This window comes from Dunckerocampus dactyliophorus, chromosome 1 (genome assembly GCF_027744805.1).
Source record: "Dunckerocampus dactyliophorus isolate RoL2022-P2 chromosome 1, RoL_Ddac_1.1, whole genome shotgun sequence".
Lineage (NCBI taxonomy): Eukaryota > Metazoa > Chordata > Actinopteri > Syngnathiformes > Syngnathidae > Dunckerocampus > Dunckerocampus dactyliophorus.
Genome location: NC_072819.1, coordinates 51,492,717 through 51,504,957, shown reverse-complemented (window position 1 = coordinate 51,504,957; position 12,241 = coordinate 51,492,717). Strand labels below are relative to the sequence as shown.

The window sequence follows — 12,241 nt, the reverse complement described above, 5'->3', positions numbered from 1 at the left end:
CATCTTGTTTGAGGTTCGTTCAAGGAATCAATGCTCGCCAGGTGATATTTAACCATGTGCCATAACCCAGACTGTATCGTTCATGGAGATGTTTGTGCAGATGAGTAACACTGCAAAGGAGTAAAGGATAAACGTAGCCTACATCCACTAATTGGGTTTCTTCAGCAGGCAATGTCGTCTATTGGCCCTTTTTGCGCCTTTTTTAATTTTTATTGTTGACATGTTCACGCGGCGAGCTAAATTGGCTACAGAGTTTATTAGGTCATGTCTGTGTAGAATGTCTGCTTTGTCTTGGACAAACAAAAAGAGTCGAGTTGCCTCAATCCACCCCTCGCGGACTAGCTTGTCATGTGTTGTTTGTTGTGTCGTGCAGTACTTCAGGTTCACCGTGGAATATCGGAGGAAGAGGAAGTTGTTTGGATGTTTGCTTTGAGGGCGTCAGTGTTGCTTTGGACTGTCAGGATGACACCCAGCCTCTCCGTGCTCACTGCCTTGCAGCTCACATCCTTTTGTCTTTGGAGCACTTTCATGCTTGCACTGTCTCTCCGTGGTTGATACTTTTCTAGTATTTTGTATTCCAGTAGACTAGTGAGTAAGGATAACCTTTATATACTGTTTGTATTTTTGATAACTGAAGCTCTATGACCTCGGTGGGCAACGGGCCTTTTCCAGTCTTTCCACCTTTTGCACTCTCAGTGAATCAGCATCTATGCTGCCTGCTTGGCTCCTGGCATGCAAACACACACACACACACCACCTGTGCACTTTCCTTGGACTCAGTTTTCCTGTTTTTTCTCCCTCCTTGAACTCTGTACCATTTCTTTATTGTCACACACATTTGTGAAGGATACTCATGCCGAATGGTGAAATGTAAAGGCTACTGTCCTACTGCGCTCTTTAACAATTCTGCTAAATATGTCACACGGTGGCTAAATGTACATTTTTCTGGGCCATGGACGGTAGACTAAGTTGGAAAAAACTTCTGCTTAAGTACGAGTAACAAAAGTCACTCATTGACTGACAAAAACTGGCGATCGTGACTGTTTTGTCGATCTTATGCAACAGTTGTCTTTGTGCGTCGCTCTCCAGACATGACAAAACGCTCAAACGGTTACAGTAGCTACTCTGTTAGCCCCGTGGCTGGTTTGGAAGGAATATTTGTATATTTCTACATCAGCACGACCTGGGAAGACAGCGGAACCTCGGTTTTTATCATGAATACATTCAGGAAGGTCCGACGGAAACCGAGGCAGTTTTACTCCCAGGAAATGGGAAATGGAATGAATCCATTCTAATGAGAAGTTCTTGTAGATGCAGACTTCCCATACAAGATGGAATTCAAGAGTGTTTCTCGCCTTCTTCAGCAAATTGCTGGCATTTGCAACTTTCTAGTTGTTTGGCGGTGGGTCAGCACGGTGTAGGATGCCTTGTTTGAGCTAGCTTGTTACGTGAAACCAGGACACTGTACAAAAACTGAGGCAAAATTTTAGCAACCATTTTTTGACGTGATTTTTGTCAGGAAGTCAGACTCGTTCCCAGTGAGGGCCGGACTCCTGCAGGCTTGCCCTTTGTCACCGATCCTGTTCATAACCTTCATGGACAGAATTTCTAGGTGCAACCAGGGTGTGGAGGGGCTCTGGTGTGGTGGCTGCAGGATTGACCAATTCCTGCTTTTTGTGGATGATGTGGTTCTGCTGGCTTCATCGGGCTGTGATCTTCTGCTCTCAACAGATTGCTTCGCAGCCAAGGTGATCATGAATCAGCACCACTGAGTCCATAGTTCTTGCCCGGAAAAGGGTGGAGTGCCATCTCCGGTTCGGGGATGAGATCCTGCCCCAAGTGGAGGAGTTGAAGTATCTCCAGCTGCTCACGAGTGAGGGACAGATGGATCACAAGGTCGACAGGTGGATCGGCACGGGAGCTGAGCCCAAAGGCGAAGCTCTCCATGTACCGGTCCATCTTCGTTCCTACCCTCACCCTTTGGGTAGTGACCGAAAGGACAAGATGGCGGGTACAAGCGGCCAAAATGAGTTTTCTCCGTAAGGTGGTTGGGCTGTCCCTTTAGAGATAAGGTGAGAAACGCCACATTGAGAGGGGCCAGATGAGGGTGGCTCTAGCCATCTGGTCAGGATGCCTCCCGAATGCCATCCTGGGGAGGTGTTCAGGGCACATCCGACCGGTAGGAGGCCTCGGGGAAGACCCAGGACAGTGGAGAGACTGTCTCCACTGTGCTGGGAACGCATCCGGGGAAAGTGAAGCCAGGGCATTTCTGTTTAGGCTGCTGCCGCGGTGACCCGACTGGCAGAAGAAGATGGATGGATGGATATGTGACGAAAACCGAGGTTTGACTGCACAGTTATTTTGGGCCACTGTCACACTGGCGCCTACCTGGCAGCCGTGAAAGTCGACCAACTGGTGATTAACGATGAAAACAGCACAAGAAAAATCGCCAATCGATATCCAAAGCTGGATGTCAGCAATTTTGAACATTTCCAAAATTTGGAACGAAAAACGAATGAGAACGCCCAAAAGGGAATCATTAAACGGCGTAGTGGGACAGAGCCTGAAGGAACCTGTCACGGAAGTGTTGGCTGAATTCCCACTAGTGAGGAGGTGTTTGTCCCCGTGACCTGGCTGATCCAAAGTCACGTCACTGTTTCCTGTTTCCTCTCCTGGCCACAATGCATGTTCACCAGACAAGCGCCTTCTCTGTCGTTCTTGCTCACTCCGTCACTCACTAGTCAGAGCCTCCGTTGGTTCCACAATGTTTGAGAAGCGGCACGGCAGCTTCAGTGAATGCGCAGCGCATTCAGGAAGCGTCCTTCCCCCGTGTTTCCTCACTGTGCATGTGCGGCGGCAGAGCAGCCGTGCCTCGACTCCAGCGGGTGGGCGGGCGACACAGACGGCCACGGGTCAGGTTCCTGTTCATGCATGTGTAAAGTACGTTGCAAAAAAAAGCACACACAGACGGAAGAAGATGTGCAAGTGAAGGTCACACAACCGTGCTGGAGTCGAGTCACCTTTGCTTCCGTCTCCTCCAAAAGCTCATTGGAATAAGCTGTACGATCCTGACTCGATGGTGGATTGTGGGGGTAATCACCGCCAAGGCTTGTCTTGTTGTTTCTTCCTGCACTGTGGCAACGCTCCATTCATGGGGGTCATGTGACTTTGCATGTTTTTTATTCACTGTTTTCTCATGCACTCTAAAGCTTGTGCTTGCCGTGAGTACAGGCGGTCCTCGGCTTACGTACAAATCCTGGTCTAGACTGCCGTGTACGGCAAGTTTAAGTCTTATCTTAAACAAAAATAACAATGTGCTTGCAACTTTTCCATGATAACAATAAAACCACTACACTGCTTAGTTATTACTGTCGCTTTCTTAGGATCAGCAAACTGGCAGTGTTGTGGATGGTGTACAGTACAGCTGACAAGTAGACTCTTTTGAGTTTGCAAGAAAGAGACTGTTGATCGAGGCCCCCGCCCCCTGCAGCCAAGTCACTACATTGATTCATTTGCAGCTCTGGACATGCAGTTCTCCACCAGAACGCTAGAGGGCAGTGTTTTCCTGAGCTTTTCTCTTTGACTGCCTACTGTATTTAGCTTCTGCTGTAACAGCAAACTATCAATTCATATTTGCAGACTTGCATCGTACGCTTGCACAGCCACACTGGCTGGCGTCTGTTCGACGTAGCCGCAGGTGCCCACCACGTCCTAACATGCGGCGTTTACGATATTAGGGAGACACGCTATGACCCTTGCAGTCCTACCTGCACTCGGTACGTTTGTCATTCATGTATGGGCGCCCGCGTGTAACCGCCAAACCACGTTGCACGGAACGCCGCAAGCCGAGGACCACCTGTAGCGGGCCAGCTGCTGTCAATCACTCTGTACGGTCAAACTGAAGGTTGGCGTGACTTAAACACTAAAATGTCTTTCATATTCTTCACCCCTTGTGTTTATTTCCCCCTGCCAACACCTGCTGGATTGTGTAACTCTTATCTCCTTCGTGTCTGTTTAACACTGTAACCTACTTGTATGCGCTAGTGTCAAATAAATAAAAAAACACACACCTTGCATGTTTCAAATCTCAACATGAGGATTTCCTGTCTTGGATCCAAAGCAGCCCTGCAAGCTGAAAAGTGAGCGTAGAGGTTGTCCATCATGTGGACATGCATGTCCTGCTTTGTTGCTCCCGCACTGTTTGTGCTTGCTTGGCCGGTAAGTTCTTTCCCAAAGCAACCCTCATACACCTGGATTTGTGTGTGTGTGTATGCGTGTGCGTGTGCGTGTGTGTGTGTACGTGTACGTGCGTGTGCGTGATAAAGCCACCAGCATGTGGACGCTGGGAAATTTGGACCCGGGGAGGTATGACATGACAATTTGTAGTTACCTCTTGTAAAAGGTAGTGAGTGTAATAGTGAAGCATGCACTACTGCTACACGTGCATGCCGTGCTACTAACACCAAGTCTTCCTTTCGCAGTTCCTTGTCAGAGAAGGATCTTCTCACCTTGAAATTCATTGCCAGGTTGCTTCAGTGTGGAGGAATGTTCTGGACATGCAGTAGTGCAGGAAGGCCACCTGGCAGTGAATTTCTTAGTAGTTGTCCTTTCTAGTCAGTGAGAGTCTGTCTCCTGTCCTCCACGTCGTCTCACTTCTCGTTACCTCCTCCTCCAGGAAGCCCTGCTGCCGAGGCTTCGCCGCTGCACTCGGTGGTGAAAGGGGCAGCAAATGGCGGCGGCGTGGGCGTGGTGGCCCCGAGTCAGCTCTCACCGCTGACCACCCCGCTGCTCATCGACGCCGGGTATGTTCGCAACGACGAGGAAGACGAGGCCAGGAGGAAGGTGGGCGCGCAGACCAGGATGTTTTTGTGTCAGATTTGCTCGTGCAGATCTTCACACCTTTTTGTTTGGCTCCAGAAGTTTCCCACAGACAAGGCCTACTTCATCGCTAAGGAACTGCTGACCACCGAGCGCACCTACCTCAAAGACCTGCAGGTCATCACGGAGGTGAGAAGGCCAGTAGAACATCAGACAGCATCTCCAATAGAATACCAACACCACACGTCTGGATCTACACTGGTGTGGAAAAGTGTTGGCCCCCTTCCTGATGTCTTATTGTTTTGCATGTTTGTCCCTCTTCAATGTTTCAGATCATCAAACAAATGTAAATATTAGTCAATGACAACACAACTGAACACTTGATGCACTTTTTCAATCTAATTTTTTATTATTAAACAAACATCCAAAGCTACATGTCCCTGTGTGGAAAAGTTCCAAGACCAAAACCACTGCTGAACAAAAACAACATTAAGGCTCGTCTCCATTTTGCCAGAAAACATCTTGATGACCCCCAAGACCTTTGGGAAAATACTCAAAAGTTGAACAGTAAAACATGGTGGTGGTAGTGTGATGGTGTTCAGGACCTGGAAGACTTGCTGTGATAAATGGAAGCATGAATTCTGCTGAAGGAGAATGTTGGTGACCTTAAGCTGAAAGCAACTTGGGTTGTGCAGCAGGATAATGATCCAAAACACCCCAGCAAGTCCACCTCTGAACAGGGACGGACTGGGACCAGAAAAAGGCCCTGGACTTTTTCCCCAAATAGGCCCACCCACCCGCCGGGGCCCGCTGAGGGGAGGTTGTTTTTTGGGGGGGAGGGGGGGTGTATCTCCTTATTTTTAATGTAACCTATTTGCCAAATTAACTGTGTGTTTCTTTTGAGGGCAATAAGCCATTATTTATCATCATCACAACGTAAATCAAATAAGTAGAAGCTGATTATCAGAGTAGTCAATTGAGTAGCCTGCATAACATCACTTACCAGTACCTCCTCTCCCCTAGGTGTTACACTGTTAGACAGGGCTGGTCGGCCGGAAAAAAAAAAAAAAAAGACCAATTATCAGCCGTAGACTGGACGGCCGTTCTGGACTTTTCCAGAACTCACAGATTACCAGTCCGTCCCTTCCTTTGAATGGCTGAAGACTTTGGAGTGGTCTAGTCCAAGTCCTGGCCTGAATCCTATTGAGATGCTGTGGCATGACCTTTAAAAAGGAAAAGCCTCCAATGTGGCTGAATGACAACAATTCTGCTAAATTCCTCCCCAGCGCTGGAAGAGACTCATTGCAAGTTATCACAAACGCTTGATTGCAGTTGTTGCTGCTAAGGGGGCCCAACCACTTATTAGCTTTAGGGGGCCATCACTTTTTCACACAGGGACATGTACTGTTTCATCCATCCATCCATCCACAGAAAAATGTAGAAAATAAAAACAGCAAAAATGTAAAAACATAGCAAAGTTGATATTAATAGTAGACTTTTTGACCTATAGTATCTGACAAAGCAGAGATGCAGTTTTTTTTCTTGAGGTCCAAGTTTTGACAACCCTGATATACTGACATATGTATATAGATATATAGTATGTAGACTAACAACGTATAGCTACAACACTTGTAGGGCATGTGGCGCTCCATCATAAGGCGCATCCTAGCAGTCGCGTGTTGCGTTGCAGCGTCTGATGGACTTCCACGTTGAAACCATGAATGGCAGCAGCAGGTCTGGTGATGAAAGAGAAATCATAAACTGTTCCTTGAAGTTCTTGTCTTCCCTGCACACGTGTTGATGGGGGCGGGGGGACGGGACGCGTGTGCTGCCAGCTTTTTAAAACCTCTTCAATGTTTTCTTGGCTGACGGTGCTCAATCCTCTTCCTGGTGACCCGTCTTTCTTCTTCCTCTTCTTCATCCCAGGCTTTCCAGGGTGTTGCGGAGAAAGATGAAGAAGCATTTCCCATGTCTGTCAGGAACCTGATATCGGCCAACTACGACCCCGTGCACAAGTTTCACCAGGCCTTCCTGACGGAGGTGGAGCAGAGACTGGCACAATGGTCAGTGTCAGAGGGCGACCCCTCGCGAGGTCTTCAAAGTACAATGAAGCCAAAGCCACTCCAGTAGCGCCTTTCAAAAGTTACATGCTTTGCGTTTCAGCAGGGCTCCTTGACTTTGCTGCTTAATGTGTTCCAGTTGTGTGCTTCCAGATTCACGGCTCTCGCCTGACACCTGCTGATAAGACGTTTCACTGCTAAACCTGATAAATGTCAACTATGCAGAACGTGTCCATGTGTCCCCCCCAGCCTCTTAAGCCAGGGGTGTCTCAACTTTTAATGATAAATGTCCATCCATCCATTCATCCATCCATCCATTTTTTTCTGTTTATCCGGGTCCGGGTCGCTGGGGCAGCAGTCTCAGTAGGGAAGTCCAGACTTCCTGGTCCCCGACCACCTCTCCTGCTCCACCGGGAGGACACCAAGGCATTCCCAGGCCAGCTGGGAGACATAATCCCTCCAGCGTGTCCTAGGTCTGCCCCGGGGTCTTCTCCCAGCCGGGCATGCCCGGAACACCTCACCAGGGGGGGCATCTGGACTAGATGAAAAAGTGCACGTTTCCTTGAGCTCACGCCTTCTTTGTCCCCGTCAGGGAGGGTCGATCCAACGCACACATTAAGGGAGACTACCAAAGAATTGGTGATGTTCTGTTGAAGAACCTTCAGGGTGTGAAGGTAACTGAACGACGTCGACCGCTGCCTCCTGGGTTGCCTGACATTTTCTCCTCTGCATCTGCAGCAGCTGACTGCTCATCTGCAGAAGCACTCCGAGTGCCTGGTGGAACTGGAGCGAGTGTGTCGGTAGGCGCACGTGCATCAGTGTTGCTGTTTTTTGGGTTTTTTTCCTAAACCGCCCCCTCGTCTTAGGTCGAGTCGCAAGGCGGAGGCTCTGTGTCGAGAGCTGGAACAGCAACGGGTGTGCTACCTCCCCTTTTACATGTTCCTGCTGCGGCCGCTCCACCGCCTCCTACACTACAAGCTCATCCTGGAACGGCTCTGCAAACACTACCCGCCCACCCACGACGACTTCAGGGACTCCAGAGGTAAAATCCCGCCTCGACCCGACCTTATTTCACGTGCTCATCATCCAACTTGTGGACGGATCCATTCAGCTGCACTGGCGGACATCACAGAGATGGTCCTGCAGCTGCAAGGCAACATGATGAAGATGGAGAACTTTCAGAAGCTTCTGGAGCTGAAGAAGGACCTCACGGGCATCGACAACCTGGCCATCCCCGGAAGGGTCAGACACTTTGAACAGGAGATGAACGTCCTCCGTGCGGCACTAACGCCTTTGTGTGGGACTCACAGGAGTTCATCAGGATGGGATGCCTCAGCAAGCTGTCGGGGAAGGGACTGCAGCAGCGGATGTTCTTCCTGGTATGAGGCCTGCTCAACACAAGCTGACCTGAGACCCGTTTTGGGTTAACTCTGCCTTTTGCTGTCTCCAGTTCAGCGATGCCTTGGTGTACACAAGTCGGGGGATGACCTCGTCCAACCAGTTCAAAGTCCACGGCCAGCTGCCCCTCTATGGCATGACGGTACTGCTCCAAAATATGGCAGAAATCCTCACTTATTTGGAGACGCGCCCTTGATTTGTCGCGTCCGCTTGTCTGTGTGCAGATGAGAGAAAGTGAGGAAGAGTGGGGTGTCCCTCATTCCTTCACACTGTTTGGACATCAGCAGTCGGTGGTGGTGGCGGCCAGGTACGCCTCAGTGCCGATACTTCAATATACAATTACCAATACGAGTTTACAACAAAAAAAAACATTTTAACGTTTTCCCATAATGCATTTCATGCCAGCAAAGCCTTTCATTGGTTTTGCCTGCCGACGCGCTGCAATGACGTCAGCCTCCCTCTGAGCTCCTCTGGCTCCCTCTGGTGGACAGAAGCAGCATTGCAGCGCCAACCATCCACTTTCTATGCTGCTTGTCCTGCATTGAAATGCTTTGCTCAGACGAAATGCATTATGGGAAAACTTTTAAAGGTTTTTTTTTTCCCATTTTAATCTCGTACTGGAATGTGTTTGTATATTTCTTTGTTACCTTTTGAGTGTTAAGCTGCTGTGTGATGAGCCTGCTTTCTAAGATGACACTATGAGTCAGACTGTTAAATTGAGTAATGACGACCTGCAATTTCCGACGGGTTGACAAGCTCGCTGTGAGTTTTCCCAGCTCATGATTGGCTCCTGTCAAATCAAGACCTGCCTGGTCCTCAAGGACTCGTGCTCACCACAATATGCCATTTTATGACTTGGACATGAGCGGCTTCTAGTCCGGTGCAGCTTACATATTGTATGTCTGTGTAGGCTCTCAGTCGTACAGGAGTTGTCCATCGAGGAAAAGGCTTCTTGAGACGTCATCTGTACTTCTGTGTAGAAGGTGTCGGACGTTTCGCTCCTCATCCGAAGAGCTTCGTCAGCAAACTAATAAGTGCTGGTAGCTTAGGCCTTAAATACAGTAAGAGTGGGCGGAATTGGTGTGCCAACACCCTCCTCCTATTGGTTCGTTACACTAAGCCTGGGCGGAGCAGTGGTATAATCCTATCCTGTTATTCACACCTACGATAAAAGGGAAGTGTCGCTCCCTGAATTGGGTATGAACGACTCTGATACTGGCTTGTTAGCATCTATTGTTCTGGCTCGGCCCTGCCTTCACCTCATTTGCAAGACTAAGAGCTGTGGGTTTTAGTCTCAGTAACCTGCTGAACACAGGGTCCAAATTGAACCTCAAACCACCATTCCGATTCAATGATGGGTTCTGTTGTTTGACAAAAATAGCTTCCTTTACTCCTCTTTCAAACCATCTGTTTTCTTTGGCCAAAATCTTTACCTCGCTGTCCTGAAAAGAGTGATTGGTAGCTTTCAGGTGTAGATGTACTGCTGATTGAGGACCACTAGCATTGTCCCTGCGATGTTGATAAAGCCTTTTTTGGAGCATTTGCTTAGTTTCCCCAATGTAGTGCTCTTTGCATTCCTCATCTTTACAGTGGATGGAATAGACCACATTGCTCTGTTTCTGGTTTGGAGCCTTGTCTTTAGGATGCACTAATTTTTGTCTCAGGGTATTTACTGGTTTGAAATAGGTAGGAATTTTGTGTTGCCATAAGATCCTCTGGAGTTTTTCGGAGACCCCCGCTACATAAGGGACTACCACTCCTCTCCTTTTTGCTTCTGTGGGCTTTTGGGTTTCTTTCCCTACTCTCTTCTTTTGACATTTGTTAAAAGCCCACCGTGGGTACCCACAGGTTGAGAGCGCTCTCTGGACATGTTGTGTCTCCTTTTTCTTTCCCTCAGCACTAGTTGGTATTTGTTCCGCTCTATGTTGGAGGGTCCTAATAACCCCTAGTTTATGTTGTAGTGGATGGTTTGATTCAAAAAGCAGGTATTGGTCAGTGTGTGTGGCCTTTCTAAAGACCTCTGTAAGTAGCTGTCTGTCCTTTCCTATAATTACCTTGCAGTCTAAGAAGGCTAGTTGGTTTTCTTTAGTGTCCTCGCGAGTAAATTTGATATTGGTGTCCACCGCATTGATGTGATCTGTGAAAGACTGAATTTCTTGTTTTTTGATTATGACAAAGGTGTCATCCACGTATCTAAACCAGTGCCTTGGTTTTGTCCCTGAGAAGGATGTCTTATCCCCATTGGTAGGCAACACTGATCATCATTTAGAGAACACAAAAGGGTTTGTGGCGAGCATCAAAGACCTCAGATTGGAGCCAGAGGAAACTTTGGTGTCTTATGATGTGACTTCACTTTTCACATCTGTCCCCACCTCAGCAGCAGTCTCGGTGGTGAGGAAGAGACTGCTCGAGGACTCAACTCTGCATCGGAGAACAAAACTTAGTGCTGACCACATCTGCCAATTACTGGAAATTTGCCTTAACACCACATATTTTCAGTTTAGAGGGAAATTCTACAGACAAATTCATGGTTGTGCTATGGGCTCACCAGTCTCACCCATAGTGGCGAATCTGTACATGGAAGAGATGGAGAAACAGGCTCTCACATCCTTCTCAGGGACAAAACCAAGGCACTGGTTTAGATACGTGGATGACACCTTTGTCATAATCAAAAAACAAGAAATTCAGTCTTTCACAGATCACATCAATGCGGTGGACACCAATATCAAATTTACTCGCGAGGACACTAAAGAAAACCAACTAGCCTTCTTAGACTGCAAGGTAATTATAGGAAAGGACAGACAGCTACTTACAGAGGTCTTTAGAAAGGCCACACACACTGACCAATACCTGCTTTTTGAATCAAACCATCCACTACAACATAAACTAGGGGTTATTAGGACCCTCCAACATAGAGCGGAACAAATACCAACTAGTGCTGAGGGAAAGAAAAAGGAGACACAACATGTCCAGAGAGCGCTCTCAACCTGTGGGTACCCACGGTGGGCTTTTAACAAATGTCAAAAGAAGAGAGTAGGGAAAGAAACCCAAAAGCCCACAGAAGCAAAAAGGAGAGGAGTGGTAGTCCCTTATGTAGCGGGGGTCTCCGAAAAACTCCAGAGGATCTTATGGCAACACAAAATTCCTACCTATTTCAAACCAGTAAATACCCTGAGACAAAAATTAGTGCATCCTAAAGACAAGGCTCCAAACCAGAAACAGAGCAATGTGGTCTATTCCATCCACTGTAAAGATGAGGAATGCAAAGAGCACTACATTGGGGAAACTAAGCAAATGCTCCAAAAAAGGCTTTATCAACATCGCAGGGACAATGCTAGTGGTCCTCAATCAGCAGTACATCTACACCTGAAAGCTACCAATCACTCTTTTCAGGACAGCGAGGTAAAGATTTTGGCCAAAGAAAACAGATGGTTTGAAAGAGGAGTAAAGGAAGCTATTTTTGTCAAACAACAGAACCCATCATTGAATCGGAATGGTGGTTTGAGGTTCAATTTGGACCCTGTGTTCAGCAGGTTACTGAGACTAAAACCCACAGCTCTTAGTCTTGCAAATGAGGTGAAGGCAGGGCCGAGCCAGAACAATAGATGCTAACAAGCCAGTATCAGAGTCGTTCATACCCAATTCAGGGAGCGACACTTCCCTTTTATCGTAGGTGTGAATAACAGGATAGGATTATACCACTGCTCCGCCCAGGCTTAGTGTAACGAACCAATAGGAGGAGGGTGTTGGCACACCAATTCCGCCCACTCTTACTGTATTTAAGGCCTAAGCTACCAGCACTTATTAGTTTGCTGACGAAGCTCTTCGGATGAGGAGCGAAACGTCCGACACCTTCTACACAGAAGTACAGATGACGTCTCAAGAAGCCTTTTCCTTACATATTGTATGTACTCACCTGGTTTTCTCTCGAAGTGCAGTGGTGCATTAAACACGGGTGAGTCTTA

At 47.9% G+C, this 12,241-nt stretch overlaps 1 protein-coding gene across 1 annotated transcript in view; it reads left to right on the top strand.

Moving 5' to 3' along the window:
- The window catches only part of LOC129187577 (FERM, ARHGEF and pleckstrin domain-containing protein 1-like), a 60,645-nt gene that overhangs the window by 37,340 nt on the left and 11,064 nt on the right, over positions 1–12,241 (top strand). Inside the window, 10 exon segments of the mRNA XM_054787074.1 lie at positions 4,676–4,842; positions 4,918–5,007; positions 6,745–6,881; positions 7,471–7,552; positions 7,617–7,678; positions 7,745–7,920; positions 7,990–8,133; positions 8,136–8,257; positions 8,329–8,418; positions 8,501–8,583. Coding sequence (XP_054643049.1) covers positions 4,676–4,842; positions 4,918–5,007; positions 6,745–6,881; positions 7,471–7,552; positions 7,617–7,678; positions 7,745–7,920; positions 7,990–8,133; positions 8,136–8,257; positions 8,329–8,418; positions 8,501–8,583 — 1,153 coding nt within the window.